We start from the raw sequence: 26,883 nt of genomic DNA, 5'->3' as shown, positions 1-26,883 counted from the left end.
AAACTAAACAAAAAAAAAACAAAAAATGACAAACATCTTAAAAAAATAAAATTAAAATAGGAAGCATACAATAAATTGGCCTCTTTTGAGGGGTTTTCCCAAAAAGCTTGAACATTTATTAATTTTTTGTTCAAATATCAAGCAATTGCATTTGCATTAAAATAATGTAGACTTAAGTTGTGTAGAAATTATAATCTTGGTATGTACAGGCCCTTTACCAAACAAAGCAGAATAAAAATGCTCTGAAATGTCAGTAATGCGTATATGCGTTGTGATGGCAAGAACCCAGAGTTGTTGTAATTCAAAAGTATTAGTGAGCTAATGCAAGAGTTGACCATTCCTGTAGATTCCTGGTAGGGTTGAAAAGAAAAAACCCTAAGTTATAGTGGCAGCTTCTTAAAGTCCCAGTGTTCAAATACAAGTGGTTTTGTGTCTTCCATGAAGCTTGTATGACACAAATGTCAGAAAACATTAAACATGTTTTCACATTCTACAAAGTGTGCCTATTTACCAAATCAACAGTAAAGTGAAAAGGCAAAGCAGCCAGTGGTGACTGCTGTAAACAGACTTAAAAGGTTCTCAGGCATCCCTGCTTTCTTAAACACAAACACACACTCTCTCTCTCTCTCTCTCTCTCACACACACACACACACACACACACACACACACACACACACACACACACACACACACACACACACAATAACACAATCACACAATCTGAGTCTGAGTTTGTGCTCGGACACAGCATCCTTGATGTAGAGAGGAAACTCTCTGAGAAGACTAAATCTTGACCTTTTTAAACTTGACCTCTGGTCTCTCTCAGCAGAGTGACTTCCTATAAGTGCAATATAAAGGAGGGGCAGTGCCATCCATTCTCTCTCACCGATTCTCTGTCATATCGCTGCCTTTCTGAAAGACTCTGTACATGGCTAGAGAACAAATGTGCTGAATGACCAGAGCAATCTAGGTTACCAGCACCACTCCTGTCAAATGAAGCGGATCACGTTTCAGCGGCCTTGCATTATTCTCTTTTATTTGGGTCGAATCGTCATCTTAGCAACAAAACATGCAGTAAGGAGCAGAGTGGATCAAAGGAAATCTATACAAACCAAAGATCAAAAGTAAAAGAGAGAAGTGATTGTCAGGCTTCAGCAAAGCTTTGATCATGATTCTGTCCATCTGTCTCTGTATTTGCCGCTCTGGCTCTGATTGGTGCCTTGGGTCCTTGGTCCATTGGATCATGTTTTGCATTGCACCTTCATCGGTTTACTAGGTCCTGGTGCCTGGTGGCCCTGAAGAGTCCAGTGATGTCTGGGATGTGTGGCGAGTGAGAGGAGCTAATGTTGGGTCAACCAATGACGAGGGGGGAAACAGTTTGTACCAACCAATCACTGTGCTAGAAAGATCCAGCTGTTCTAAAAGAATCTGTGCAACTCCCATGAAACATTTGTGGTCCATGCGTCCATAATCTCCCCAGACTATTACCTAGAGACACATTCAATTTGCATTGCTTAGATGTCCAATGCACACAAATGTAGAACTTTCAAAAAACATATTAAGTTGGTTCCTACCTGGAGAACTTTACCCTGTGGACTTTCCTCAAACAGCAGTGATTGCTGATACAAAGGATCAAGAGTTTTTCGTGCAATCTTGGTTTTCTTTTTGGCTTTGCAAGCTCCATTTTCCAGCAAATAGACCTTGACATAGGGAGCTGTGAAGACCAGACACATAGCTCAAAAAGGCCATTCACAATGAAAGACATAACTATATCCTACAGGAAGTTATTGTGCCTGGCTTTGCCAATTATCAGAGTGAGTACAATGAAAGACTACTACACAAAGTACAATGTATTAATCAAGTTCATATACTGCAATAAAAACAGTATGAACAGTTGAATCAGAAGTTTTTATCACACATTAATTATCCTAAGCAGTGCCAGTGCCTTCCCTACATAGTAAATGACATAAGTGGCTGCATAGGGCCCCGCAACCTCAAGAGGGCCCCATTCTGTGGGCTATAGCAGAGTAGACCATTTTGCACTGGCTACCATGGGTCACACGGCCTGGCTCTTTACATGGCAAGAGTCAGATGGAACCAGACAAAATTATAAAAAAAATACCATGTAATCGTTGAAGTGGCATGGAGCCATAATTGTGTAAATTTCACTTCGATAACCGTTGATAAGAAGTAGGGTAAAGGCCCAGTAATGGAATTTTTGTTTTTTTGCAACCTGAGATGAGACCTCCTTTTGGCAATTTCATTAGTTACTAATGTGGGTGTGTTTGGTTAGGTGTACCTGTAGGCAGGGGGCTACCATTTTGAAAATCTGCTTAGGGCCCCCAAAATGCTAGGGCTTGCCCTAATCCTAGCAGTGTACTTCAAGTTACTTCAGTGACAATGTCTTTACTGTACGTGTATTGTAAATCACTTTAGGTAACAAATCATTTAATAAATGACAAACTGCAAATACCTAAGCTTGCATACAAGAAAATCAGCGCCTTGAGACTTGCACTGAAGAAATCACTGATGCTGTTTTCATAATGAGTAAAAAACACATAATGAATCACTGGTCCATATTCAGTTCGAATTTAATTAGAACAAGCCTTTTTTGGGCACACCCTTACCTGGCAGCGATTTGGAACCTGGTTTAGATGTAAGACCACGGGCCCTGATGACCTCTACCTCCAGCTGCCCTTTCTTATCCATCAGTCCAATCTGAACATCTCCTAAAACACACAAAAAACAATGCAAAAGAAGAGATTATAGACACTTAATTAAAAACCCATCTTAACGCATGTTAAGCTTTTTAATATATAATTTCAATTCAGTGTTTGGCAGCAACTTCATTAAAAGGATAGTTCATCCAAAAATCAAAAATAAATCTCTGATCATTTACTCACACCCATGCCATCCCAGATGATTATGACTTTTTTTCAAACAAAGATTTTTAGAAGAATATCTCAGCTCTGTAGGTCCATACAATGCAAGTGAATGGTGGCCAGAACTTTGAAGCTCCATAAATCATGTAAAGGCAGCAAAAAGTAATCCATATGACTCCAGTGGTTAAATCTATATCTTCAGAAGCGATATGATTGGTGTGGGTGAGAAACAGGTCAATATTTAAGTACTTTTTTAATATAAATCTCCACTTTCAGATTCTTCTTTTGTTTTTACTGATTCGTAATCGTTGTGCATATTGCCATCCACTGGGCAGGGTAGAGAATTTATAGTAAAAAAAATATTAAATATTGAACTGATTCTCAACCACACCTTTCATATCACTTCTGAATATATGGATTTAACCACTGGATTCTTAAGGATTCATTTTATGCAGAATTTACATGATTTTTGAAGATTCAAAGTTTTGGCCACCATTAACTTGCATTATATGGACCTACAGAGCTAAAATATTTTTCATAAAAACCTTTGTGTTCTGCTGAAAGTCGTATACATCTGTGATGGCATGAGGATGAGCAAATGATGAGATCATTTTCATATTTGGGTGAACTAACCATTCAATCCTAGATCAACTTATACTATACTGAGATATTTACTTACCCATAGCAGGCGTGGCAAGTGTTTGCCTACCCACCAATTGAGCAGGGCCAAGACCATCCAGGAAGTCACTAAACTGGCTGTCGGCACCCAACCTCATCCCTGAGAAGATCAAACTGACACACATTTACACACACACAGGTAATTTAGAGAATTATACTTTACCACAGTAAAATTCTCTTTAATACATTTTATAACAGCAGCAACCAAGAGTACAGAATCACTAATATACAGATCTCTCTGAATCCTTGGTATAAAGTTTGAAAAAAAAGTTTATTTGTGAAGTTATGCAAACCGATTTATGGATCAGGTTAAGCTTATTCTACTTATGTAGAATGAACCTACTGCACTTATATAGAGTTCAAAAAGCTACTGAAAAGCAGACCATCTCCTCTAACTGCCTTACGCTGAGCATGGTATGTAAACCCTGTCCTGAATTAAGGCCCCTCTTAATACACTCAATATTTCCTTTGAGACCAGCACAATTTCCATGACCTAACTCCTGCAGGAATGTCTGAGGGACTTGCCAGCCCGTGTCATGCTACCATATGAAGGGCCTTATGTGATTTCAGACTCAACTAAACACATTCACATGAAATAAGCTTTATTTCATTCTGTTATCACACTCTCCTGTTACACAGTAGTTAGGTCAACTGACCGTTGCTCTGAAGCAGCAAAGGGAAGTGTGGCTGCTGTTTTCTGCACAGCAGCAGACCCTGTCAAGTCCCTTTTCTCAGATGATGGATATTTTAATTATTATAGGGGAGTACTGCTTGCCATCTGGCTCCAAAAATGGAGCTAAGAAAGTAGTGGACACAGCATTTGGTCTGCAAATCAGTGATCACATGTTGCTCTGCAGGCTGCTCTCTATTAGCTTATCCATGTGGTTTTCCCAAACAAATCTAGATGTGAGATGCTCATGTGCACATGACACAGAGCTTGTTGAGGGTCCACTTATATATGAGTGATGAGTTTGTAGTGGATGCATTAAAATTGCCAGAGACAGGAAATTCTTGAGGGAGTGTGAGCTGAGGAGGAGGTCAGTTTGGGGTGAGAGAGGTGAGATGTATCCTAGAAGCAAAACATGCTTTATCAAAGTCACTTTACGGTAAGTCAGTTCACTCAGCGGTCATATTGGCAACACCTCAAGGCAGATATTTTCTATATAGTCAATAAGCATGCATGCATAGCTCTTGAACGGTTAAATTTATTGAGCAGTTTCTCCAAGACGGCAATGAGATTAAATTGAGTACAAATGGAAGACACCAGTAATCTCACATGTCTCCTCTAGAATTTCAAAAAATATTGCAACTGTGTCTTAAACTGTGATACGATTCACCACAATACCAAAGTCTCCAAAAACTCGAATGCTGTGGCTATGTTATCCAGATAAATGTATAGCTCTATACTCTCACCATATGTCAACAATATCTAGGTTACTAGTGTAACCCCCTGATGGAGGGAACGCGATGTTGTGTCAATTGTAGTGACACAAGGGGCTTCTTTCGGGAGCCTCGGATACCTCTGAATATGAAAAAGGCCATTGAAAAATTGGTGAACAGAATTTGCATGTCCCACCCCCATACATACGGGTATAAAAGGTGGGGATCGTGCACCTGTTCAGACAGGTTCTGCACTGAGGAGCCGAGAATAAGGTTCGGCCATTACAACGGCTTGGTACAGTGTTGTGGCAAGGGGGACGTCTTGTTCCCTCCATCAGGGAACATGGGTTACACTAGTAACCTAGACATTCCCCTTCTGTTACTCACTCAACGTTGTGTCGATTGTAGTGACACAAGGGGTCCCTATTCAATAGCGCCACCTACACTGAACCGAGTAACATGATCTGCTGATGCTGGTGCAGCAAGCTGTAGCGTGTCAAAGGATTATGGGCATCAGACTGCATGTAACCTTCCCCAACGCTCCATTAAGACTTCATATTGTTTTTATTAGGTTCCCGGCATCCGAACAAGGTTTTCCCTTGAGGGGTGGAAACAAGCGACATGTTGCTCTGCAGGCTGCTCTCTATTAGCAGCCTTTTCTCTCTCAACGTTTCTCCTCATAGAATGTTAGATTATGCTGGGGCCATCTAGCTATGACACGCATCGGGGGCATTCTTGTCAGGTCCTATTCTTTCAGGGGGAAAAGACCCCATGAAGACCACATCCTGCCCAGGCTGGGGAGGTGAAAATGTGGCAAAATACATCACATGGGCCTGTTACGCCATGCATGGAAGTGGTAGGTCCTGCCTAATGAGGGAGACACAGCAACTACAAACACAGCGGGGCAGTGGGGACTGCCCAAGGGAGCCACGGGCCCACCTGACAGGGGGACGTACCGTGGAAAATACATCACAGGGGATTACCATGATAACCGGCACCTATGGTACACCTATTCCAGTACAGAGTAGTTAGTACCCGTAGTGGGTCTGGTCAGGAATTCCTCAACTGAATTTGCGAGCCAGAGGGCTGGGGAGGAAGAACATCCTGGAAGCGGGATGAAACGGACTCAACACGGAGATTGTAGAATCTTTCAAAGGTATTGGGTGTTGCCCAGCCCGCTGCTCTACTGATGTCTGCAAGAGAGGTGCCATTGGCCAGTGCCCACGAGAATGCCACACCCTTGTAGAGTGTGCAGGTTCACTACCTAGTCCCTGAAAGGGGTCGTAGGAACCTTGGGCACATAACCCGGTCAAGGTCCTAGGATGACATGAGCATCTGCCGGACTGAAATCCGGCAAGTGTCACTGACATAGAACGCTTATAGGTCTCCAACCCTCTTGATGGAAGCGAGCGCAATAAGGAGGGCCATCTTCTGGGAGAGGGCACTTAGCTCGACTGACTCTTGTGGCTAGAAGGGGGTTCTCTGAAGGACTATAAGGACCATGGAGATATCCCACGAGGGGAACAGGCATGGCCTAGGAGGATTCAACCTCCGGGTGCCTCTTAAAAACCTGATAATCAGGTCGTGCTTCCCTAGGGATTTACCATCCACTGTATAGTGGTGGGCCACTATAGCGGCTACATAAATCTTCAAGGTGGAGGAGGACAGCCACCCCTCCAGCTTTCCCTGCAAGAATGAGAGCCCTGACCAAACTACGCACCTCTGAGGGTCTTCAGATCGGGAAGAGCACTACTTTGCAAACAGATGCCCCTTTAACTGCCTGGTAGAGGGAGCTCTGGCTTGGTTGATCGTGTCTACGACAGCTGGTGGCAAACCACGCAGATCTTCCGCATCTCATCCAGCGGCCAGACGTGGAGGTTCCAGAGGTCTGAGCACAGATGCTAGAGGGTGCCCGTCCCTGAGAAAGAAGGTCTTTCCCTATATTTGCCAGGGAGGTGCTGTCGCGAGGAGTATAAGATCCGAGAACCAAGTCCAAGTAGGCCAGTAAGGGGCCACTAGAGTGACTTGTTCCTCGTCCTCGCTGACCTTGCACAGCACCTGTTCAAGTAGGCTCACTGGGGGGAATGCGTACTTGTGCAGCTCCCGGGGCCAGCTGTGTGCCAGTGCATCTGTCCCGAGGGGACTTGCCTCCGACCTGAGGGAGTACCAGAGCGGGCAATGGGATTTTCTTGGATAGCGACAGGTCTTCCTATGTTTTTCCATAATGGTCCCAGATCAGCTGAACCCCCTGGGGATGGAGCCTTCCTTATCGAGGCTGCCCGGAATATAAGTGGCGTGCAGCGACCTCAGTCAGTGCTGACTCCAAAGGAGGAGATGGCGGACGAGTTGTGACATGTGACAAGAACGCACGCCGCCTTGGCGATTTATTATATTATTATATTATTCTACTGTCACGGTACTGTCTGAACGGATCAAAACATGCTTGCCTCGGATCAGCGAGAGAAACCTCTGCAGGGCAAGAATTACAGCCAGCAACTCTAGGCAGTTGATGTGCCAACGTAACTGTGGGCCCGTCCAGGAACCGGCGGCTGCATGCCCGTTGCACAGGGCGCCCCAACCCTGTTTGTAGGCATCTGTAGAGACCACGATGCATCTGGACACCTGCTGCAGGGGGACTCCTGTCCGCAGAAAACAGAGGTCTGTCCAGGGGTTCAATAAATGACGGCAGAGGGGGGGTGAAGATCACACGATACGTGCCGCAGTGCCATGCCCATCTCGCTACTCGAGTCTGAAGCCAGAGCTGAAGCGGTCTCATATACATCAACCCTAGCGGTGCGACCATGGCTGAGGATGCCATATGCCCCAGGAGACTCTGGAACTGTTTTAGAGTGACCACAGTGCCTATTTTGAACGACGAGAGGCAATTCAGCACTGCCTGCACATGCTCGTTTGTGAGGCACGCTATCATTGAGACTGAGACCATCCACAAACGCTGCCTTGGTGTGATCAAGATGACCAAGATGCACAAGGCAGCGCCTATGGCCATCAGAAGCGGAGAGATATCTGAGGGCATCTTGAGAAAGATGCGTCTTTATAAAGACTTTCGATGCCAATGCGTTAACTCTTTTAGAGAATTTATGGCTCTGTTAGAGAAATTGTTGCTCTTTTAGAAAGCTGTCAAAGTGCCCAGGGGCGTGGACTACACTGGCGTGCAGAGGAGGGAGAAAGCCGCTGGCAGTGTGCCGTAGATCCAACAGCAAAGCTCTCTAGAGGTGAGTGGAACACTAGTGAGTTTCTCAGCTCGCTGATCACAAAACCGCTTGGGTCCGAAGAAAGAATCTGACTGAACAGATGCACAATCCCAGCCTTTTATACCCGTATATCCAGGGCAGGACATGCCAATTCTGTTTGCCAATTTTCATTGGCCTTTTTCATATTCAGAGGTAGCCGAGGCTCCCGAAAGAAGCCCCTTGTGTCACTACAATCGACACAACAACGAGTGAGTGACAGAACGGGAACTGTGCCAGCTGTGTCTATAATTTTTCCTAAGAAATATTTTATGAGAAACATCTGAGACAAAATTGATACTTCAATGAAATATTAGACCGATTAATAGACCGATATCTCAAAATCCATATGTAAAGATTATGCAACACAATCTGGAAATACAATCTTGGAATCATAAATTTAGCTCAAGTCATGCTAAAAACGTATGAGTAAACTCTTTTAACAAGGTTACTAGCTCTTTTTATGAAATAATTTCTCCTATTTATTATGAATTATTCTATAAGTGGCCTGTCTCCTCGTCTTTATAATGTTGCTGGCTTCATCTGCAAGGTTGTGTATACAAAGAAGGGGCTACTGAACATTGTGCTAGATACTCACTTGCCCTCAGAGCTGTAACTATTCATGCTGCCATCGGTGGACTCTCGGCTGGCTTGGCGGGCCATGGCATTGCGGGGATATTCCACTGCCATACCCGTCTCCTGACTGCGCTGGATCTGACTGGATCCCTTTGCCTTCTTATTGGTGGCTTCTGTGGATGCAAAAAAAAAAATAAACAAATTGTATTATGCCCTTTGACAAGGTAATGCTTCAGGACCCACATTTGTTTTTTTACCTTGACTAGTTTTGTTGCTATTTTCAAGAATGAGTGCATTTACATGCACACCAATATGCTGATAACCAACAAAATCAGTTTATTCAAATAATCAGACAATGCAAGAAAACTGCATTTAAACAAGATTTCAAATCATCCAGTTATTCTGTGCTTTTGACATCAAAACATAAACAGGCATGCCCACATTGATGTTTACATGCAACTCAAAGTCAGGATAATGGACAAAATTTACTGTCTGCCAACAGGTTTATTTTTTTAAGGAATTTACATGATCTTGAATGTTGTTGGGCTTAAACCTCACACGTACACATGCGTGGATGTTGTAATTTGGCTTCTATGAATGCAAAACGTAATTTAAATTAATTTAAACTGACTGATCTTAGTTCAGAAGACTCTGGGATGTCAGTAAAGCATTAAACTTTCATTGTAAGGACTCATGTGACAATACAACATGGTGCCGATCACAGCAGAGTTTGTCTTTGGGAGAAAAGCCAACAAAACTACATCTGGTGAGAAATCAATTTAAGTTTTTACGTTGAAACCCGTCTCTGGTTTGATCTGATTTTTAAAATAAAAAAATAGCTTTATGCAACTACCGTATGCTCATTTCTGATGTCTCAAAATCATGAATAACCAACAATCCTGGAAAAATAATAAACAATTTGATAAAAAAAAACAGACTTTCTATAGCTTGATATTATTTAAAATGTCACAAATTAGTCCCGATGCCCACATATGTTGCCATACATTTTTAGGAAAACTATTTTCTCTAGAATCACACAGATCACTCAGATCATTAGGATCACATCAGCTAGAAATACCAAGGGTTAACTCTAAGCAAGGAGAGTTTGCTTTTAGCTATTATGCCAGCCGCAGCTGGAACCAGCTTCCAGAAGAGATCAGATGTGCTCCTACAGTAGTCACATTCAAATCCAGAATCAAAACACATCTGTTTAGCTGTGCATTTACTGAATGAGCACTGTGCCACTGTGTATCCTACTGTTTGTACTGTATTTTATTTTATTTTATTCTAAACTGTTTCAATTATTCTTATTTTTTTATTCTTATTTTAATCTCTTCTATGTAAAGCACTTTGAATTACCATTGTGTATGAAATGTGCTATATAAATAAACTTGCCTTGCCTAGAAAATTATTAAAATTGTATTTTTTGCATGTTTATTATGTGCTACTAGTTTCAAATCAAAAAGGCAAATGTAATATACTCATGAGACCCAGCAATCACGCTCGGGTCTCATGAGTATAAAGCACAATCGGTGTAAGATTGTGCATGTAAACGTGCTAAATGAGGGCATGTTATGCTACCTGTCCATGTTGGCATTTGCCTAATTTACATATCTTCTACCAACAAATATTGCGCCAAAGTACCACAGAGTTTGACTGGATGAACAACCTTTGACATCAAAATGGGAAGCATTTTTTTGTTTTATTTTAATTGCTAACATTATTTGTTAACATTTATTTGTCATCCTAAATGCACGATTATACAGTTAGTAGCATTTCATAATTTGGATTTAGCATTGTTCTTCCTTCCCATTCGTGCCCCACAGAACCCATACAAACCATACACTACAGTAATAGTCACAACTATGACACTATTAAAAGATAAAAAATCCTCAACATACTCACTTTAAAAGATGTGTCCTTCTGTGGCATTCGTCCATGTGTGTGTACATATACCCATGTGAGCGGGCTATTCTTACTTCTGCCACTTAGGAGAATAAATTAAGTCTTGAGACAAAACTTTTGGCCCCTGGTTAGTGTAACATCTTCTGCTAGATGTAATGGGGTGCCATCCTTACTATTTATGGCCTTTTGCTGGATTACAGATCTTTTGAAAATGTCAGCCACTGAGGTGGCTCACAGAGCGCTATGCCAGTTGTTTTAGTAAAACATGTTGCAGAGAGATTAATCTCTTCACTCCACAAGATTTATCACATCTTCAAACATTTATCAGTGTCTAATTCTGACAAGAGTTAAATAAAAAGGTCCAAGTGTTCTCATCAACAGACCTCTGAAGGCTCTCAGATTATTTAGGGCAACAGAAAGAGCTTCTTGCCTGTCAGAGCAAAAAATATCTAAAAACTAAACAAAGCACTTATCTATAGACTGACTGAAAGGTAAGAATAAAAACTTTGACACATTTTTTTCAAAAAACTTTTAGTCACGCTCATGTCGTTAAAAACATTCTGTGAAACACAAAATGAGATGTTAATGGTGCAGTATGTAAGATTCAGAAACCCTTGTTATTAATGACACATGTGGCCCTTAAGTGAACTGCAGCCAGCTATCTGTTGCTCGTGCTCACACTCGTACACACACTCCATAGGGACGTGAGCGAGCATCAGCCAAAACAATGACATAACATACAAAGAGACTGAACATGATCCACCGGCATTATGACGACAGAAGTAATGCATAATTAAAATTACACAGTTTTGATTGTTTTTCTACAAAATTTGAGACTAAAGTAAAACTACTTATCAGCTAACGTAGCATACTGATACACACATACAGATACATACTACCGAACTATACAAGACAGTTTACTGTTGCACTGCAGTTATGGTGCACTATTGTATGTTTTGTATGTCATATGTTGTACTATGAATAAGAAACCAGTGCATTTGCTTAAATATATCCTGTATACCTGACTTTTAGCTTAAAGAGGAGATCGTTAAAATTATTAGAAATTTACGAAGCAAGGTAGCTTGCAATTCGTCAGGGTTAGCAGGCAAGATCAAGTTGGCTAAAATTGCACAGATCAATCCTTATGGCACTATATTTCACATGATTTGCAGTTATGTAAGCTTACCTGTCCAATAAGAAGAATGCCAATTCAGGGTCGGTTTTGATCCCCAAAACCGAACGAAGGTCCCTCCAGTAATTAAATGCCCTGTCGATGTTCACCCTAGTTTTCGCTCGACTACGATCACGTTCCTGCTTGACTACGATCACGTTCCTGCTTAGCCAGACTGGCTTCAGTAGATACATTTTTTGTTTTGTTTTTTGGCTTCCTCTGAGTTTGTGTAGGAGTTGGTGTTGTGCTGGGAGCCAGACGTTTGCTGGATTCCATCTCTAAGGTAACGTTACCTAGTGTTGCAGTTTGTTGTCTCTGTTGAATAGCAGAAGAGAAGCTATGACTGAGGCAAGTCTCTCGGAGCATGCTTTAACGTCACATCCTTTGGATTTTCCCGGCAAATGCGACCCGTTCCCTTTGCATGAAAATAAGTCTACAGGCTTTAATAGGGAACCTAGGAAGTCCAGGATGGGCTCATTTTAAGTTGCGTTACAAGCCGTTCACACATTGGCAAAACATTTTTTTTCCCCGAATATTACATGAAAATTGCAATGACTGATAAAATGTTATTACCTTTCAATGTATGGTAAAAAGAGCAGTGTCTTTATATTTTAGACTTTCTCCTCATGTGTTCCACAAAAGAAAGAAATAATATTTGTTTAAAACATTATGAATTTTTATTTTTAGGTGAACTAACCCTTTAAGAGCACAAAATTGCTGTGGACCTGCTATGTACTGATTAATTTAATTAAAACCAATCTGGACTTGTAAGGAAAGGTTTTAGGGTCAAACTCCCAATGGATGATCCATGAGCTATCACTGTAAGATCACCATTGACCTTAACTCTAGGTCACTCGAGGTCAATTATATTTGTAAAAAGTGTACTTAAGGCTATTTAGGCTGTTTTGACTAAATCATCTGCCAAACTATTTACTGTATATAAAGTAATTCAGGAATTAAATTTTTCACATTTCGATGGCCAATGTAATGAAGTCAGCCCTTTGCTTACTGCACAATGTTTTTGAAACAGAAATATGCATTTACATAGTAATCTTATTTTTAGTGTTGGCTATCCTTGTGAATGGAGCAGGATGGCGCAATGCGCAGAGTGTGGAAAAGCTGTTACTAAAGAGCGGAGCTCTTTAAAATGCTGATTTATCGCAGCTTTGCTACTCTTTCTGATTGATCATTTTATGGGCCTTTTAAGATAATATCCAGGAGCTTGGCAGAGAGATGTGCCAAAAAACTATTTTTTGCCATGCTTTTTGAATTTGTTTCTTTTTTCAGCCATCCATTTATTAAACTATAAACAGGCAGCACTCAAAATGTGGGATTTTAGAGGATATCAGATCCAACTTCAAAGGCATTTATCTACATTACATCTGATAAGAATCCAGGGTTGATCTGCACCTGACAGTGTAAACTCCTGCCAATGCTTGCATGCTGCCATTCATATTTTCAGTCTGAGGCTTCAGCTCCTACAGTTTAACGAAAATAAATGCTACTTTAATAGGTGTAACAGGGATAAGAGAAAAGAAAATCAGTGGATAAAGAGGGAGAAAGTGACAGAGATTGAACGTTATGCACCTATTTTTTTAAGAGGATTCCTGGCTCACTTGGTGCCATAGGTGAGATAAGACATGACCAACACACACACACACAGACACACTTTAACAACTTTGTATTTCTGAACACAAGTTGTTAGTATAGTGCAACAATTTAAATAACTGCACAAGTGGGGACCTGGGTTCAAATCTGAAACAAAACATAAATAAAACAAGCAAAATTGAACTAGACAGCTAGTGACCATACGTTTTGGTTAAATGGAAAAGAGCGGCTTTAAGATTTTAATAATATCTTTTAGTTATATGTGAAAAAGGCATAGTAGATTAGAGCAACATGACAGTGTGTAAATAATGGTAGTTTAAAGCAAATAATCTGTGGAAGGTGAGACTCGATTGAACTGGTTAATCACCAGTTGTGAATGGGTGATTTTAGCCAAAGCCTTTTAGACAAACCTTGTCCAGTATGTCCAGTAGTCTTGGCAAATCATCTGAGCAGTGGAAACAGGCCAGGTGTAAAAAAAATGGTCCTTAAAACATGCCAGTCACTCCAGCCAGCCAGCCGAACAAAAATAACATTTTATAATAACCTCAACCGAAGCTAGAGATAAGAAACTACAGTTCAGCTAAATGTTGAATTGTTTCTCCCACTTTAAAACGCATTAAAATGCATACAATTAAAATGTAATAAGTAAAAGATTTTGTACATTATAAATGATTCATGGCTTGCAATGTAAGCATCATTACAAAGTATGTAAATGCATTAATGCAGTTCTACATGTATAGGATGTTATTATAAGCCAAGCTTACAATGTAATACTCAGTTGTATACTGTAAGTAACAGTAGGTTCCTGATACATCCCTCTTGTCACAAAAAGGTCCTTGGACTGGAAAAGAATGAAGTCCCCCTGTTCTTGGCCATATTCACTGATTTTAAATTTGACACCAGTAGAGGGCACCTCAGACTACCCTAATAAAGCATGCACATTAAACATATCTTTGTCTTGTATCTGTTCTCTACTGTTTATAATGTAACCTTCAGTTTTACAGAGCATGAAAGTTATATTTAAAACTTTATATTTGTAAAGTTTCCACTGCCACTGTCAGCATCGGGAAAGAATGTGTTTTAATCACAGTCTCATGTGTGACCAGACTGTGATATCCAAACTATGAGATTTACAGGGACAAAAGGCCTCATCAAAGGCCCTATATGGTATGTGGAGCACCATGCAGCATGTCTTAGAGGTAAATAGGTCTGCTAGTAGATTTGTTGAGAGTTTGTTGAGAACAATATCTGATCTATGTGCCTAACATAACAGGAAAGCAACGCCATATTGAGAAAACTGTAGTCAGTTGATGGCTTAAGACCTTTTAGAAGTATCTGCCAATTGGTGGCTTTGGCACTGGCCTGCTTCATTGCTTTATATGGATTAACGTTACTTCAGTTAATTCATTTCCATGAGCCAAGATAATAAGGTTTATAATGTTTCCCCCTACCTTTCAGATCGTTCTTATGCCTCTGCATAAACATATTGGGTATGATGTATAAACATTGTGTATGCACAAAATGAGCATTGAAATGTGTGCATGCAATTTCCCATGCACACATCAGGACTTATAAAAATGTACTTGTTTCTTGATTGTGCGAGTGTCGACTCTAACTGGACAAATCAAGTAATGAACTCAACACATTTGAACTCAATTAGAATAAAAAATATGGAATTAAGAACTTTAGAAGCGTTGCGTTTTGCGATAAATCTCTCAAATTTTAAAAATCAGATCAAACCAGAGACTCCAATTTTTTGGCAAACAGGTTTCAGCGTAAAAACTTAAATTGATTTCTAGCCAGATGTAGTTTTGTTGGCTTTTCTCCCAAAGACAAACTCCGCTGTGATCGGCACCATGTTGTATTGTCACATGAGTCCTTACAATGAAAGTTTAATGCTTTACTGACATCCCAGAGTCTTCTGAACTAAGATCAGTCAGTTTAAAATAATTTAAATTACGTTTTGCATTTATAGAAGCCAAATAATAAATAATTATCCAGTTGATATTAAGCTATGTTAATTGTATGTAACTAATTAAAAAGGCATTCAAATATAAGCTGTAAAAAATAAATATTGGTAATGGATGTGATGCATGAAATTGTGTTCTATTACAGAAATCACGTTCTGAGGTAAAAGACCAAATTCAAATAAAGATGATCTGTGACACGCACTTGATGTGGAATGGCCTAGTAAAACCGGCGTATTCAGTAGTCGAACGGAGCATTGCAAAGACTAGTGGTTGGCTGTCTGGATAGCTCTTGCACAAAATGGGCATAAAATGTTACCAGTAATCCCGACCCATGGTAATAAAAAATGCTATTGCCATACAGCAGTGTTGGGATATATGTAATAAGTCAATTATGAAACAAAAGATAAGCTTAAACGTATTTATAAAAAAAAAAAAATGCAATCGGATTTGTTTTTTGTAAATTGCCTAAATTAGGTTAGGTTTACTCATAATATAGTAAAAAAAAGCCTAATTTCTAAATGGTGTAATACACGTAGTATAATGATAAGAAACATTCTAGAGATAATAAGATAGTCTTAATATACAATTATGTTTCTCGGGTAAAGTTTAGATATTTTTATACTAAACTAAATTATTTTTAGCAGCATCTATTCACAAGCAACATTTAGGCTTCAGTCTGTATTATCTTCCATTTTCCTGGTTTCTCGTACCGTAAAATGTAGTAGTGTCACGTTCCTGATGCAATATATGGTAATCATACTGTATGTAGATGAGGTACTACATAGTAAAAACAGGCATTGTAAGCTTCACCTATGTGATTTTGGGGAGAAGACGGAAAGAGGAATAAAGAAAGTGCATGTACGTCCAATCTTCCTTACGGATTTATTAATCTGAAAATTTTGTCCGTACGCAAAATCTTAGTTTTTTTACATGAGGCTCCTGAGCTATTCATTGTATAAACGTCAGGAAGTCACAAGGCAACAGTGCATATGATTGGCTGGAAGTCTGTCTTACCCGTCTGACTGAGCTGAGAGGTACTCCTGCTGCGGCGAGAGGGAATGCCCACGATGGCAACTACCCGTGCACTAAGGCTGGATCTGCGCTTTTTCCCTCCTCCTCCTAGTGTTCCAAGAGCTGTGTCTGACTGACTGCCATCCGTACGCTCCAGAGAGTAGATTTCCCCACTAACACTCGTACTCTTCAGCATATTGTGGCTGGATGGACGAATGTGGCGGCTGATGTACAGAGAAAACATGACATAGAACAAAACTGACTCACAACTGCAAAATCACCATGCTGCAAACTGCAGTCATTCTGACTCTATGACTATGGTTATTGTCTGTGTATTTAGCTAAATGTGAAACTGCTGTGTAACACGACATTTACAACCAGTCAGAAGACATTTGATGTTTAATGTACAGTTATGAGGAGTGGGATTTTGGACCAATACGATTTCAAAGTGGCCGGGGTAAATCAAACTATTTACAAAATATCTTGTCGCTTGTCGTGGCTGGTTAGAACTAAAATAGATATACATGGAAGAGAGCATTTGTCACTGGTTGCGTTATCAAATCAAACCTGCAGGAAATGTTTAGAATATGGCCCTATTTCTCTTTTGAAATATTTTAGGAAACTCATAAGACAGAAAGGTTCTAAGAATTCCAAGATTCACAGCTTCCTCCTTGTTAGCAACTGATTCTCATCTGATCCATTCCAATTCCCTGTCAACACCAAATATACATTCTGCACAACATGCAACATTCCATGCAACAGTAATTATGTGTCAAAATATTCCAACAATTCACTGCTCTAATGTGAATGACCTGTGTATGCATCTCACCTGAAGCAACCCCTGGGCCGTTCTGATTGGATGGACATGTAGCTGGTGCTACTGATCCGTGAGGCACTGCTGGCGTGAGAGATGGCTGACACATCGCTGACATCACTGTCTGAGGATTTATGGGACACATTGTCACAGCTCCGTTGCTGCTCCTTATAAAGCTACAGAATACAATGTGCCACATATTAAAGAACATATACATTCTGAACATTCTGGATTTCAAGAAATAGAGATGAGATTACAAATTAAGATGATACAGTACATGGTTAAGGGGCTAGGCTCTGAATGAAATACTAGCTTGCTATTTACTAAATGCTGCACAGTATAAACTGTATGCTGCCAACTATTTAGGAGGTGAAACAGTAGGTATTATGCTGCCTTCATGTGCTATCGGAATTGTCCTAGTTCCCACTTCTGATGTGGTAATTACAAGTATGTTGCATTCAATTGCTTTGTTGTCGGAAAGAACAAGAAACATTCATCAAGTCATATATATTTCTATAAAACACATTACTCAGTTAGCTTGCTGACGATAATGGAATTTTGGTCAAATATAAACTGTTTTCACGGTGATAAAATGTACAACATGCTACAATTGGTTGCTGATATAGATAAATTAATATGACCGAAATGGCAACCGCTAATAATTAGGCAAGCTATATTTAGAAAAATTAAGAAAACGTGTCATTCACTACAGAAATTGTACTCTCCTCCTCAATGTTGAAAATTGACATATCCTCCCAAGTTGGACACTCGGATATCAAAATTATCTCTGAGTTACCCAGTCGTAATTATGACTTGATGGGTTGTTCATGTACAACTTCGTATTTACGATAATTCCAATAGCATGTGAAGTCAGCATTACTCCATGACTGCAAACTTGATTGACACTACATCTCATGCTATCTCATGACCTTACTACGTTAGTCACATGAGCTCATTATAGCATGTTTAATGGAGCGAGTGGCATCAGTCTATTATTTTGGAAATTTGGCTTTTGTTCATGCATTACACTGGACATGGAATATGCAGAATATTCTATATAGTATACTGCACATTTTGGCAATCTGGTTTTCTACGAATAAAGAAAATGTATATAGGGCTACTGTGCATAGGATTCCAATAGTAAGTATGATATTCCGTATATATACTGTACTAAATCTGAGATAGGTAAGATGCTGCTCACCTCTCGTTTATTCTTGAGGTCCCTCTCCAGATCCTGGCTGGTACTGGAAGGAGCTGTGGTTCGGAAGGTACGTACTTTCATTTGCCGCGTTCGCTCCTCTGAAGCAAGAGCTAAAATACACAAGATACATGATGTTCATACAGTATTTTCAAATGTTATATTGTGCACTGTCACTCACACACAAACATATAAAAACATTAATTTATTCTTATAAATACAGTTGCTCTAAAAAACTTATTTATCTTTTTTCTCCCCAATTTGGAATGCTCAATTCCCAAAGCGCTCTAAGTCCTCATGATGGTGTAGTATCTCACCCCATTCCGGGTGGTGGATGATGAATCTCAGTTGCCTCCGTGTCTGAGATCATCAATCCGTGCATATTATCATGTGGCATATTGAGCGCATTACTGCGGAGACATAGTGTGTGGAGGCTTCACGCTATTCTCCGCAGCATCCACGCACACTCACCACGCACCCCACCGAGAACCACACATTATACTGTAGCAACCATGAGGAAAGAACCCCGTGTGAGACTACCCTCCCTAACAATCGGGCCAATTTGGTTGCTTAAAAGACCTGGCTGGAGTCACTCAGCACACCCTGGATTTGAACTCGTGACTCCAGGGGGGTAGTCAGGATCTTTACTTGCTGAGCTACCCAGGCCCCGGTCATTTAAGTCACTTAAAAATCAAAGTAACAAAACAGCTTTTTTTTTCTCTGAGCCGTGACTTTTAATCAACTGGTTTCAAAGTCATTTTTTTAGGTGGATGTATGAAGTAATTTCAGTTCCACTAAATGTACTTTTTGGTCACAATAGGAGATGAATCCGCATGCTGAATACACAGCTTTTGAGAGGAAACATCTCACCACTTGTTGAATTGACCGCCTGTCCGCTAATCTTGAACATGTTTTACACTAAAAAATCCTTTTGAGATGAACTATGTGCGGAAATTGCTATGATAAAAATGCTGTTTTATAAGAGATGTCGGAGTAGAGAATGAAGCGACACATTTACATTATTAACACCAGCCTAGAGATTCTTTTATTATTGTCTCCAGCTCAGAAAAATTGCATCGATGAATTAAAATAAGTGTTTGGTATTAAAATATGATACATTTTGTACAATATTGTAAGTTATCTATCTTTTTCCTTTGATTATGGGATTCAACAATTAAATTAGACTTTAATTGTAATGCTTAAGTCAAGTCAAGTCATTTTATAGCACCTTTCACAACACACATTGTTTCAAAGCAGCTTTACAGAAGATCACATATTAACAGAAGATAAAACTGATTTTCTCTTTTTTTGAGTTTTGGAGTTCTGGTCACCATTGACTTGCACTGTATGGACCTACAAAGCTGAGATATTCTTCTAAAATTCTTCTTTGTGTTCAGCAGAAGTTATAAAGTCATGCACATCTGGGAAGGCATGAGGATGAGCAAATGATGAGAGAATTTTAATGTTTGGGTGAACTATCCCCAAGTGTCCAAATACCTGTGGTGGGTCACTAGGTATAGGTTTAATCTGAAAAAAGTTAAATGGCTTAATTTGGGAAAAGTTAGTGGAAAATGACCATACCTTGCTCTACACTGCTGCTTTTGGCGGGGACTTGGGGTAACTGTCTGACTTTGCGTGTAGACGAAGAGGCCGATGTTGATGAGGAGAATGAGGGGCCAGAGTGTGGTTGCACCCTGATGGAGGAAAGATGGAGAGAGAGAAAGAAAAGATGGGGGAAAAAATTTAGACTTTAGCATACAATATTACCACACAGTGTGGACCAAATTCAGTACTACTGTTTGATAACCGAATAACATTAAGAAAAAATAAAACACATTTTCATTAAAAGACAAAAATCATACCAATGTCTGCATGATCTTTAATAACATATCCAAATTGAGTTAAAATATAATCTGATTTGTATTTTTGCCATAGGGAAGCAAAACAAGCTCAGGAGAGAAAGGAGTGAAACTGATGAAAGAAAGAGCGGAAACTGTGAAAGCTGTGACAATGTCATTATGATGCACATGGCGACAAACAGAATAATGTGGGTAGGTGACAGAAGCTGGTGTATTTACAGTATAGAAGCAGCAACCACACAGAACTGAGCAAAGACAGCAAAGATTTTAGAAATTACAAGGCTGAAGGATTTGTGCTTACTGAATACATTGTCACACAAAGGATTGTTTCGATATGTGTGAGAGATATGATTGTTTTTGTGTATATGTAGGATAGGTGGAGCACAGCGAGGCTTCTCAGATCAGGGTTAGCACCTTTCCATTTGGGGTGAGCCTGGGTTTGACCACCTCCCCTGGTTCACCTTACCCAATGGAGGCAGTGATACCCTCTTCTTGCGTGAGCCCTTTAGAATGGAGGTTGGCTGTATTCTGCAGACCAGTGAGAATAGCAACATACAAGACAGTATAATAAAAGCAATGTGAAAAAAAAATGGACAAAAAGCTGACAAAATCTTTGCGAAAACAGATACAGAACTCGAGAAACAAATATGTTTGTGGATGAGCCAAGTGCAGTATTTCTCTGTAAAAGTTATATTTTTTTTATTTATTATTTTATACGTTTATACCCATAAACGTATAAAATAAATTGTCCAGAACAGTCCAAAAAACACTTGTTGAAACATTATTTATCATTTAAAGGAGAAGATGGTAAATTGTGAGCTTCTTGCGGCACAAAAAGTAAAAAAATAAAAAAAAAGGTTTTCCAAAAAATCCCCCCACCGGATGGACAAAAATATAGTCCTGCTCATGACATTTGTTAAGCCATTGGTTATTGCTGTGTCCAGCTGCTTGGAATGCTTAAACAAAGCAATGTTTTTTGATTGTGCCACAGAGCCAGTGTGTTCAATGAACTCTTACTTTTTGATTTGTCATATTAAGCTGGGATGGCAGAAAATCTTTTGACTTCACCTTTAATACAAATCAATGTACAGCACAATTCCAATATGAAAGGGAAGTTTTATCCAGAAAGAAGTATTTTTGGCTAACTGTAAACTGTATTAAACATACACACAAGACAAAGAACGGACAATACAAATGTGAAATGACATGGTTTTACAGGTCTTACCGCTCACTGTCAGATATTCTCTTGCCAAGTTTCTGACAGCTAGGCTTGTCCAGAGTTCTCGACTGCCTGCAACATGGAAATGATTCAGGCAAGACAAAAAATAAAAGAATGAGGAGCGGCTTCACACAGGACTGGATGAAACATTCAATGAAAGTGCTGTCTAATAATATGCCATGATGGCGATGGACATGTTTTTTGTATGTATATGTGCTCTAGAACTCTTCCTGTGTGTGTTCCTGTGTGTATAACTCTGTGCATCTGGCTTTGCACTGAGGTGGTGTACTGTCTCCTGAGCAGGGAACATAGCTCAGATCAAAGACATGTGATTGACATTGAGTGGATGGCACATAGACACAGACTCACAATGGCACAGCGTGGGCTGACGTTAATGAAACACAATTGTGTTAAGTCTAAATTACACCACTTTGGTTACACTAGCACAAAAGGAAATAGCATGTGATAAATTGTAATTAGCATACACACATGAGGCAAACAGTGTATGATATGAAGCACAAGTACAAAGACTTGACTCTTATGTCTCAGGAGCCACATTTGGCCATGTTTTGCACTTTTAAACGTTAAATGCAACCCATACACAAAACGTGTAAATACGGGGGGTTAAGGTGAAGACTGCAAAAAGACAGGGTTCAACAATAAGGATGGCCAGTGCTGGGTCTACAACTACATCTCAAATTTACTGATCATATACTGTACATACATTTTTATGCCACTTCACACTTAAACATTTGGTTTTCTGCAATGTACTGTCATGGCTGTTTTGTGAAATATGCTGATTTAAATATGTCAATGAGGTAAAATGTAGGTAAAACAAAGGTAAAACACAGATGAGGTAAAAATGGCAAGAATGACTTGTGATTGTCTTGGATAGTCTTTTTAATGATGCACTGATATTAAACTTTTTAGTCGATACCGATATAGATTTTAACAAATAATACCGACATTTTGCCACTTAATTTATTTTGTCAACAGATTTTCAAAGAGGTAAAAAAGCATTTTTTACTAACAAAGATCATTTCCATTGAACATGGATTGGATCTGTTGAACACATGAATGCCCAAAATTTAAAAGAGAGCCACAATGAATAATAAATAGAAGATAAAAAGATTTTAAAAATTATTAAATATGATAACATGATGACAGACATGAAAACAATTTTTTTTGTACTTCTGCTGACTGAAGCCCTGAATGCAGACTAAACTTTAAAAAGCAGCCTTTTAAGGTTTAGTAACCACGCAAGGCCAAATTGTGATTTCAATCTTAATTCAATCAATCATGCAGCATTAATGGATATTATACCAATGTCTCATAAGTAAAAGTCTGCTTGTTTCAAAGCATTTCAGAAGGTTTCCGACATAGTGTAGCCTATAGGCAAGCGCCGCTTTCACAACTGTCAAGTCCACTTATGGCGGTTTTTCAGCATAAACACGAGAGAGAATTACAATTTAATATAGCACGTTCTTAAGAGTGCCAACCCTTCTACATATTGTAGCTATTATTATTTTGGATTGTACAATATAATTTGCAGAGTTTTTACAAAGTGTGTTACTAATTAATTATAAATGTAAACATTTTTTTTTTCCATATCTGCATTTTCACTCTAATAACTGAAATGCTGATGGTTTCACTTAGGTAAATGATTGGCAGATAAATATGGACAGCCGATATATAGGTGCACCTTAGTGTATACTGTTTTTCAAACTATTATTTCAAAATAAAAATTTCAGTGACATTCGCAGGGATGTTGCTAAAAATCTAATTAAATTTTCTATGGTGGGGCCAGTAAAAAGTTTGGCAGGGCAAGTAAAAATCTGAACTACTGGCCTGTCTGAGAAAAAAAAATCATTATTGTTGAGCCCTGAAGCATCTTTGGTAAATAACTGTACAGCAAAAACTGGATCATAAGCACTAAAAAAATTCACTATAGAAGAAACTGTGTAAGATTAGAACAGGTCAGTAAATTATAGTGTGCAGAAAGAGTTCAGATAAAAAGATTTGTGAGCAACCTTTGGAAATCCAGAATATATACACAATACACTATACACCACAAAAACATAAGTCACCACATTTGTGTATAACAAGCCACTAAGCAGCCAGAAATCTATGAAACACACTGACGATCACAAAGTAGGGAGCTACAATCATGGCGTTGGGTCACAATAAGCTACAGAAAACACATCTAAGGGTGACAGCAGGATAATGCTGGAGGGTTAGCTATAAAGAGTATCTACAGAACTGAGCCCCATGGCAGAAGGGGTATTGACAGGTTAGAAGAGCAGAGAGGTTGGGCAGCAGGACTGGAGGAGGACAGGAGGGATACCTGTCTTCTTCTGGGGAGGCATGCTGAATTAGGATCCTGGGACTCGTGGGTCTGGTACGGGGCAGAGACTGCGTGCTCCTGCGTGAGTGTGTGAGTGTGTGATCCACAAACACCCAAAGAGTTTCAAGTGGAGATGGAAGAAACATGGGTGGTCAGTATATAGAAACTGTGACAATGGTCATCTCAAAAATACAAGATGATGCACAGGGGACTAATTAATTAATTCTTGATAGTTCTCCATCTACAGTGGAAATAAACCTAGACAAATGCTCGCCATCAAAGATGCAAAATAGAGCCGTCAACATCAGGCCATAAGAGTCATTGGACACTAACAAAGTGTGTTACACAAATGTAATATATTACTCTGACATTAACATAGACATAATGATTGCTGTATTCAAGGGGTGACACAAAAGAATATTCTAAGAGAGTCCTTTAATGTCTGTGAATATTAATTATATTAATGACAGATTAAACAAAACTGGTATAATCCAGTTCAAAATAAAGTGTGTACCTGTCTTGGTCAGGTGAATTGGAATAAGAACCTGGTCTCAGACAGTTGGTACTAGCACTTCTAACCCTGTCAAGAAAGGGTTGTAGATCACTAGGGTCACAACATGCCATGCCATCCAATGTAGAAACAAGAAGGAAAAGAGGATAAGAAGATGACAAATCATAAAAATGTTAGGTCCAATGTAAAATTAAAGGCAAATCTTAATTTATTCTACTCCGGTTCTGGAGGTCAAAAGTCCTGTAGAGTTAAGCTCCAACCCTAATCATACACAGCTGAAGCAGCTAATAAAAGTATTAAGGATTACTTGAATAATACAGAAGGTAAGAACAGGGTTGGAACTAAACTGCAGCACGGTGGCCCTCCAGGAGCAGAGTATTTAAGTAGAGGAAGTTGGAAGTTGGAATAACGGCTAATGTTGTGAGATAATGGTTGCATTTGATGTTGTTTTAAAGCTTTGAATGGGGAGCTGATGGCTCTTGGGAGCTACTGAGTGTTTGGGGGATTTATTGCCACCTACAAGTCTGAGCTGGGCATTTGTTATTACAACTAATGTCATGCATTCAAGTTGAAAAAATATATATAAAAAAATCACAAAAAATTATGGCAAAAGCTATTTTTTTTCTGTTGTAACAGTGAATAAACTAAAGTTAATGCATCTGCATGACTTTTACACAACCTATTTGAATTAATTAGTTAATTTGCATTAATCAAACCACAAAGACAGAGTCAATAGCTTTAGCTTTACATTAGTTGACTATAATATATTTCATATTTAACAAATAAAATGTATTGGAACAAAGCATTGAAACTGAAATCGTTTTCCATCGTCTTTCATGTCGGTACACCCCTTCCAATTTGGCAGCTTGTGTACTCAACTCGAGTTTCTTAATGGTAAATACAACTTCACTTCGAAACACGAAATTATGATGTTTCTGACTTCATTCGAAGGCCGCATTTTTGGTTGTAGTTTAAGGTTGACATGTTCGACCCCTTACCTAATGATGATCTTGTCTCGGCGTGTGACTGTACGTTGAGTTGCAGTGACTACAGTCAGCCGTGACTTTGACTTAAGGCATGGAGAAAGTGTGGAGCTGAACAAAAAAAGTAAAACGAGTGCAAACAAAAGTAATCACAGTTGTAGAAATAATATATACCAAAATAATACAAAGATAATCACATAACCAGGTAACTTTTACGCCAACAGAGAGAGCCATATGAAGAATGTTAACAGCCAAAACTGAAGTGTGATTTCTACGGCACTTGTGGCACCAAACAAAATTGCAAACATAATGACTGTTTTCAAGTACATTTTTGTATTAAAAAAAATCACAACATTTTAAATTGTATTCAAATAGTTCCTTCATCGAATAAAAAGGTAGTCCCGTCCCAAGCTCATTGGTTGACCAAATGTTATGTCGCATCCAGTCATGTGGCTAAAAAAAAAATGATTTCAATCCTATTTGGTGCTAATAGTGGTGCAGAAATGTCACACTTCACATTACTTTTCTAATTTACGATACTAGTTACATCCACAGAAACCAGAAAATCAGAAGAAAACAGAAAATGGCAAGCCAGGAAGCATTTAGATCCCCACTGTGGTTAAATAATACATACCCGCTAACATCTAACAGTTTCTGATTCCCATAAGATGGTCTCTATTTCTATCTCTAGTTGAGCAACTACAATACATATCTATCTGTTTGTATGAGTGATGTTATTGCGTAAACAATTATAATGCAAATATGGCGTTTTTATACACCCAATATTACTACACTGCCTATATGTATTTACAACATAATCTTGAAAACCTTGTCTAATAGTTTTTTGGGAGAGAAAATAGACAGTATGCCAATGTTTGACTATATATATATATATATATATATATATATATATATATATATATATATATATATATATATATATATAAAATTATGTACCAATATATTGTTTTTTCCATGAGCTAGACTGTATTAGAAGCTCTCTTGAGATCTGAGTGGGTTTGAGATTAACAGATGCTATAGATGGATTCAGCATTCTTTTTTGGCCGCCTTACCTGTAAATATCCTTATGAATTCCATTGACTAATAAAGGCATCTTAGGTGGAAGGGCACTACTGTAATTAGATGGACTCCTGGAACAGTTACATTAACATTCAAGCATGCAAAAGGAAAATAAAATGAATCTATAAAAAACACTGTTATTAGTCCATGCAAAGAGCAAAAGAACAAGTCAAAGGTCACATGCAAACATGCAAAGGTCACCACAGAGGCAACTCCCTCATTCTAGATCATCTACATCTTTATAAGTGAGCGCGCAGTTTCCTATTCAGGTGAGTGACGAACATAATAAAAATAAAGGTGCCAAAATAACACTTGGGTAAAAGAAGCTTGTTATTTTGTGAAATCAAACTGTAGTTGTGAAGAGATTGCTGCTATTCGTTTTTTTATGTGTGTGTGTCTGGGGGGGCTGTATGCCAAAAGCAAGTGGAAAGTCCCAGTTGTAATGT

At 39.1% G+C, this 26,883-nt stretch overlaps 1 protein-coding gene across 3 annotated transcripts in view; it reads right to left on the bottom strand.

Annotated features, from left to right (window-relative positions):
* The window catches only part of LOC127660399 (regulating synaptic membrane exocytosis protein 1-like), a 130,971-nt gene continuing 104,088 nt past the window's right edge, over positions 1–26,883 (bottom strand). Inside the window, exons 18-31 of one of the 3 annotated variants that reach the window (XM_052150601.1) lie at positions 25,373–25,468; positions 24,378–24,443; positions 23,864–23,941; positions 21,526–21,591; positions 20,715–20,828; positions 20,023–20,135; positions 18,445–18,554; positions 17,259–17,419; positions 16,433–16,653; positions 8,787–8,937; positions 3,562–3,674; positions 2,628–2,729; positions 1,575–1,714; positions 1–1,488 (exon numbers count right to left, since the gene is read on the bottom strand). In XM_052150601.1, coding sequence (XP_052006561.1) covers positions 1,273–1,488; positions 1,575–1,714; positions 2,628–2,729; positions 3,562–3,674; positions 8,787–8,937; positions 16,433–16,653; positions 17,259–17,419; positions 18,445–18,554; positions 20,023–20,135; positions 20,715–20,828; positions 21,526–21,591; positions 23,864–23,941; positions 24,378–24,443; positions 25,373–25,468 — 1,747 coding nt within the window. In that variant the 3' untranslated portion in view covers positions 1–1,272. The remainder of the gene's footprint in view (positions 1,489–1,574; positions 1,715–2,627; positions 2,730–3,561; positions 3,675–8,786; positions 8,938–16,432; positions 16,654–17,258; positions 17,420–18,444; positions 18,555–20,022; positions 20,136–20,714; positions 20,829–21,525; positions 21,592–23,863; positions 23,942–24,377; positions 24,444–25,372; positions 25,469–26,883) is intronic. The other 2 variants (XM_052150602.1, XM_052150603.1) reach the window with 2 other exon arrangements.

This window comes from Xyrauchen texanus, chromosome 20 (genome assembly GCF_025860055.1).
Source record: "Xyrauchen texanus isolate HMW12.3.18 chromosome 20, RBS_HiC_50CHRs, whole genome shotgun sequence".
Taxonomy (NCBI): domain Eukaryota; kingdom Metazoa; phylum Chordata; class Actinopteri; order Cypriniformes; family Catostomidae; genus Xyrauchen; species Xyrauchen texanus.
Note: the sequence above shows the minus strand (reverse complement) of the source record. Positions and strands in the feature narration are given on the sequence as shown.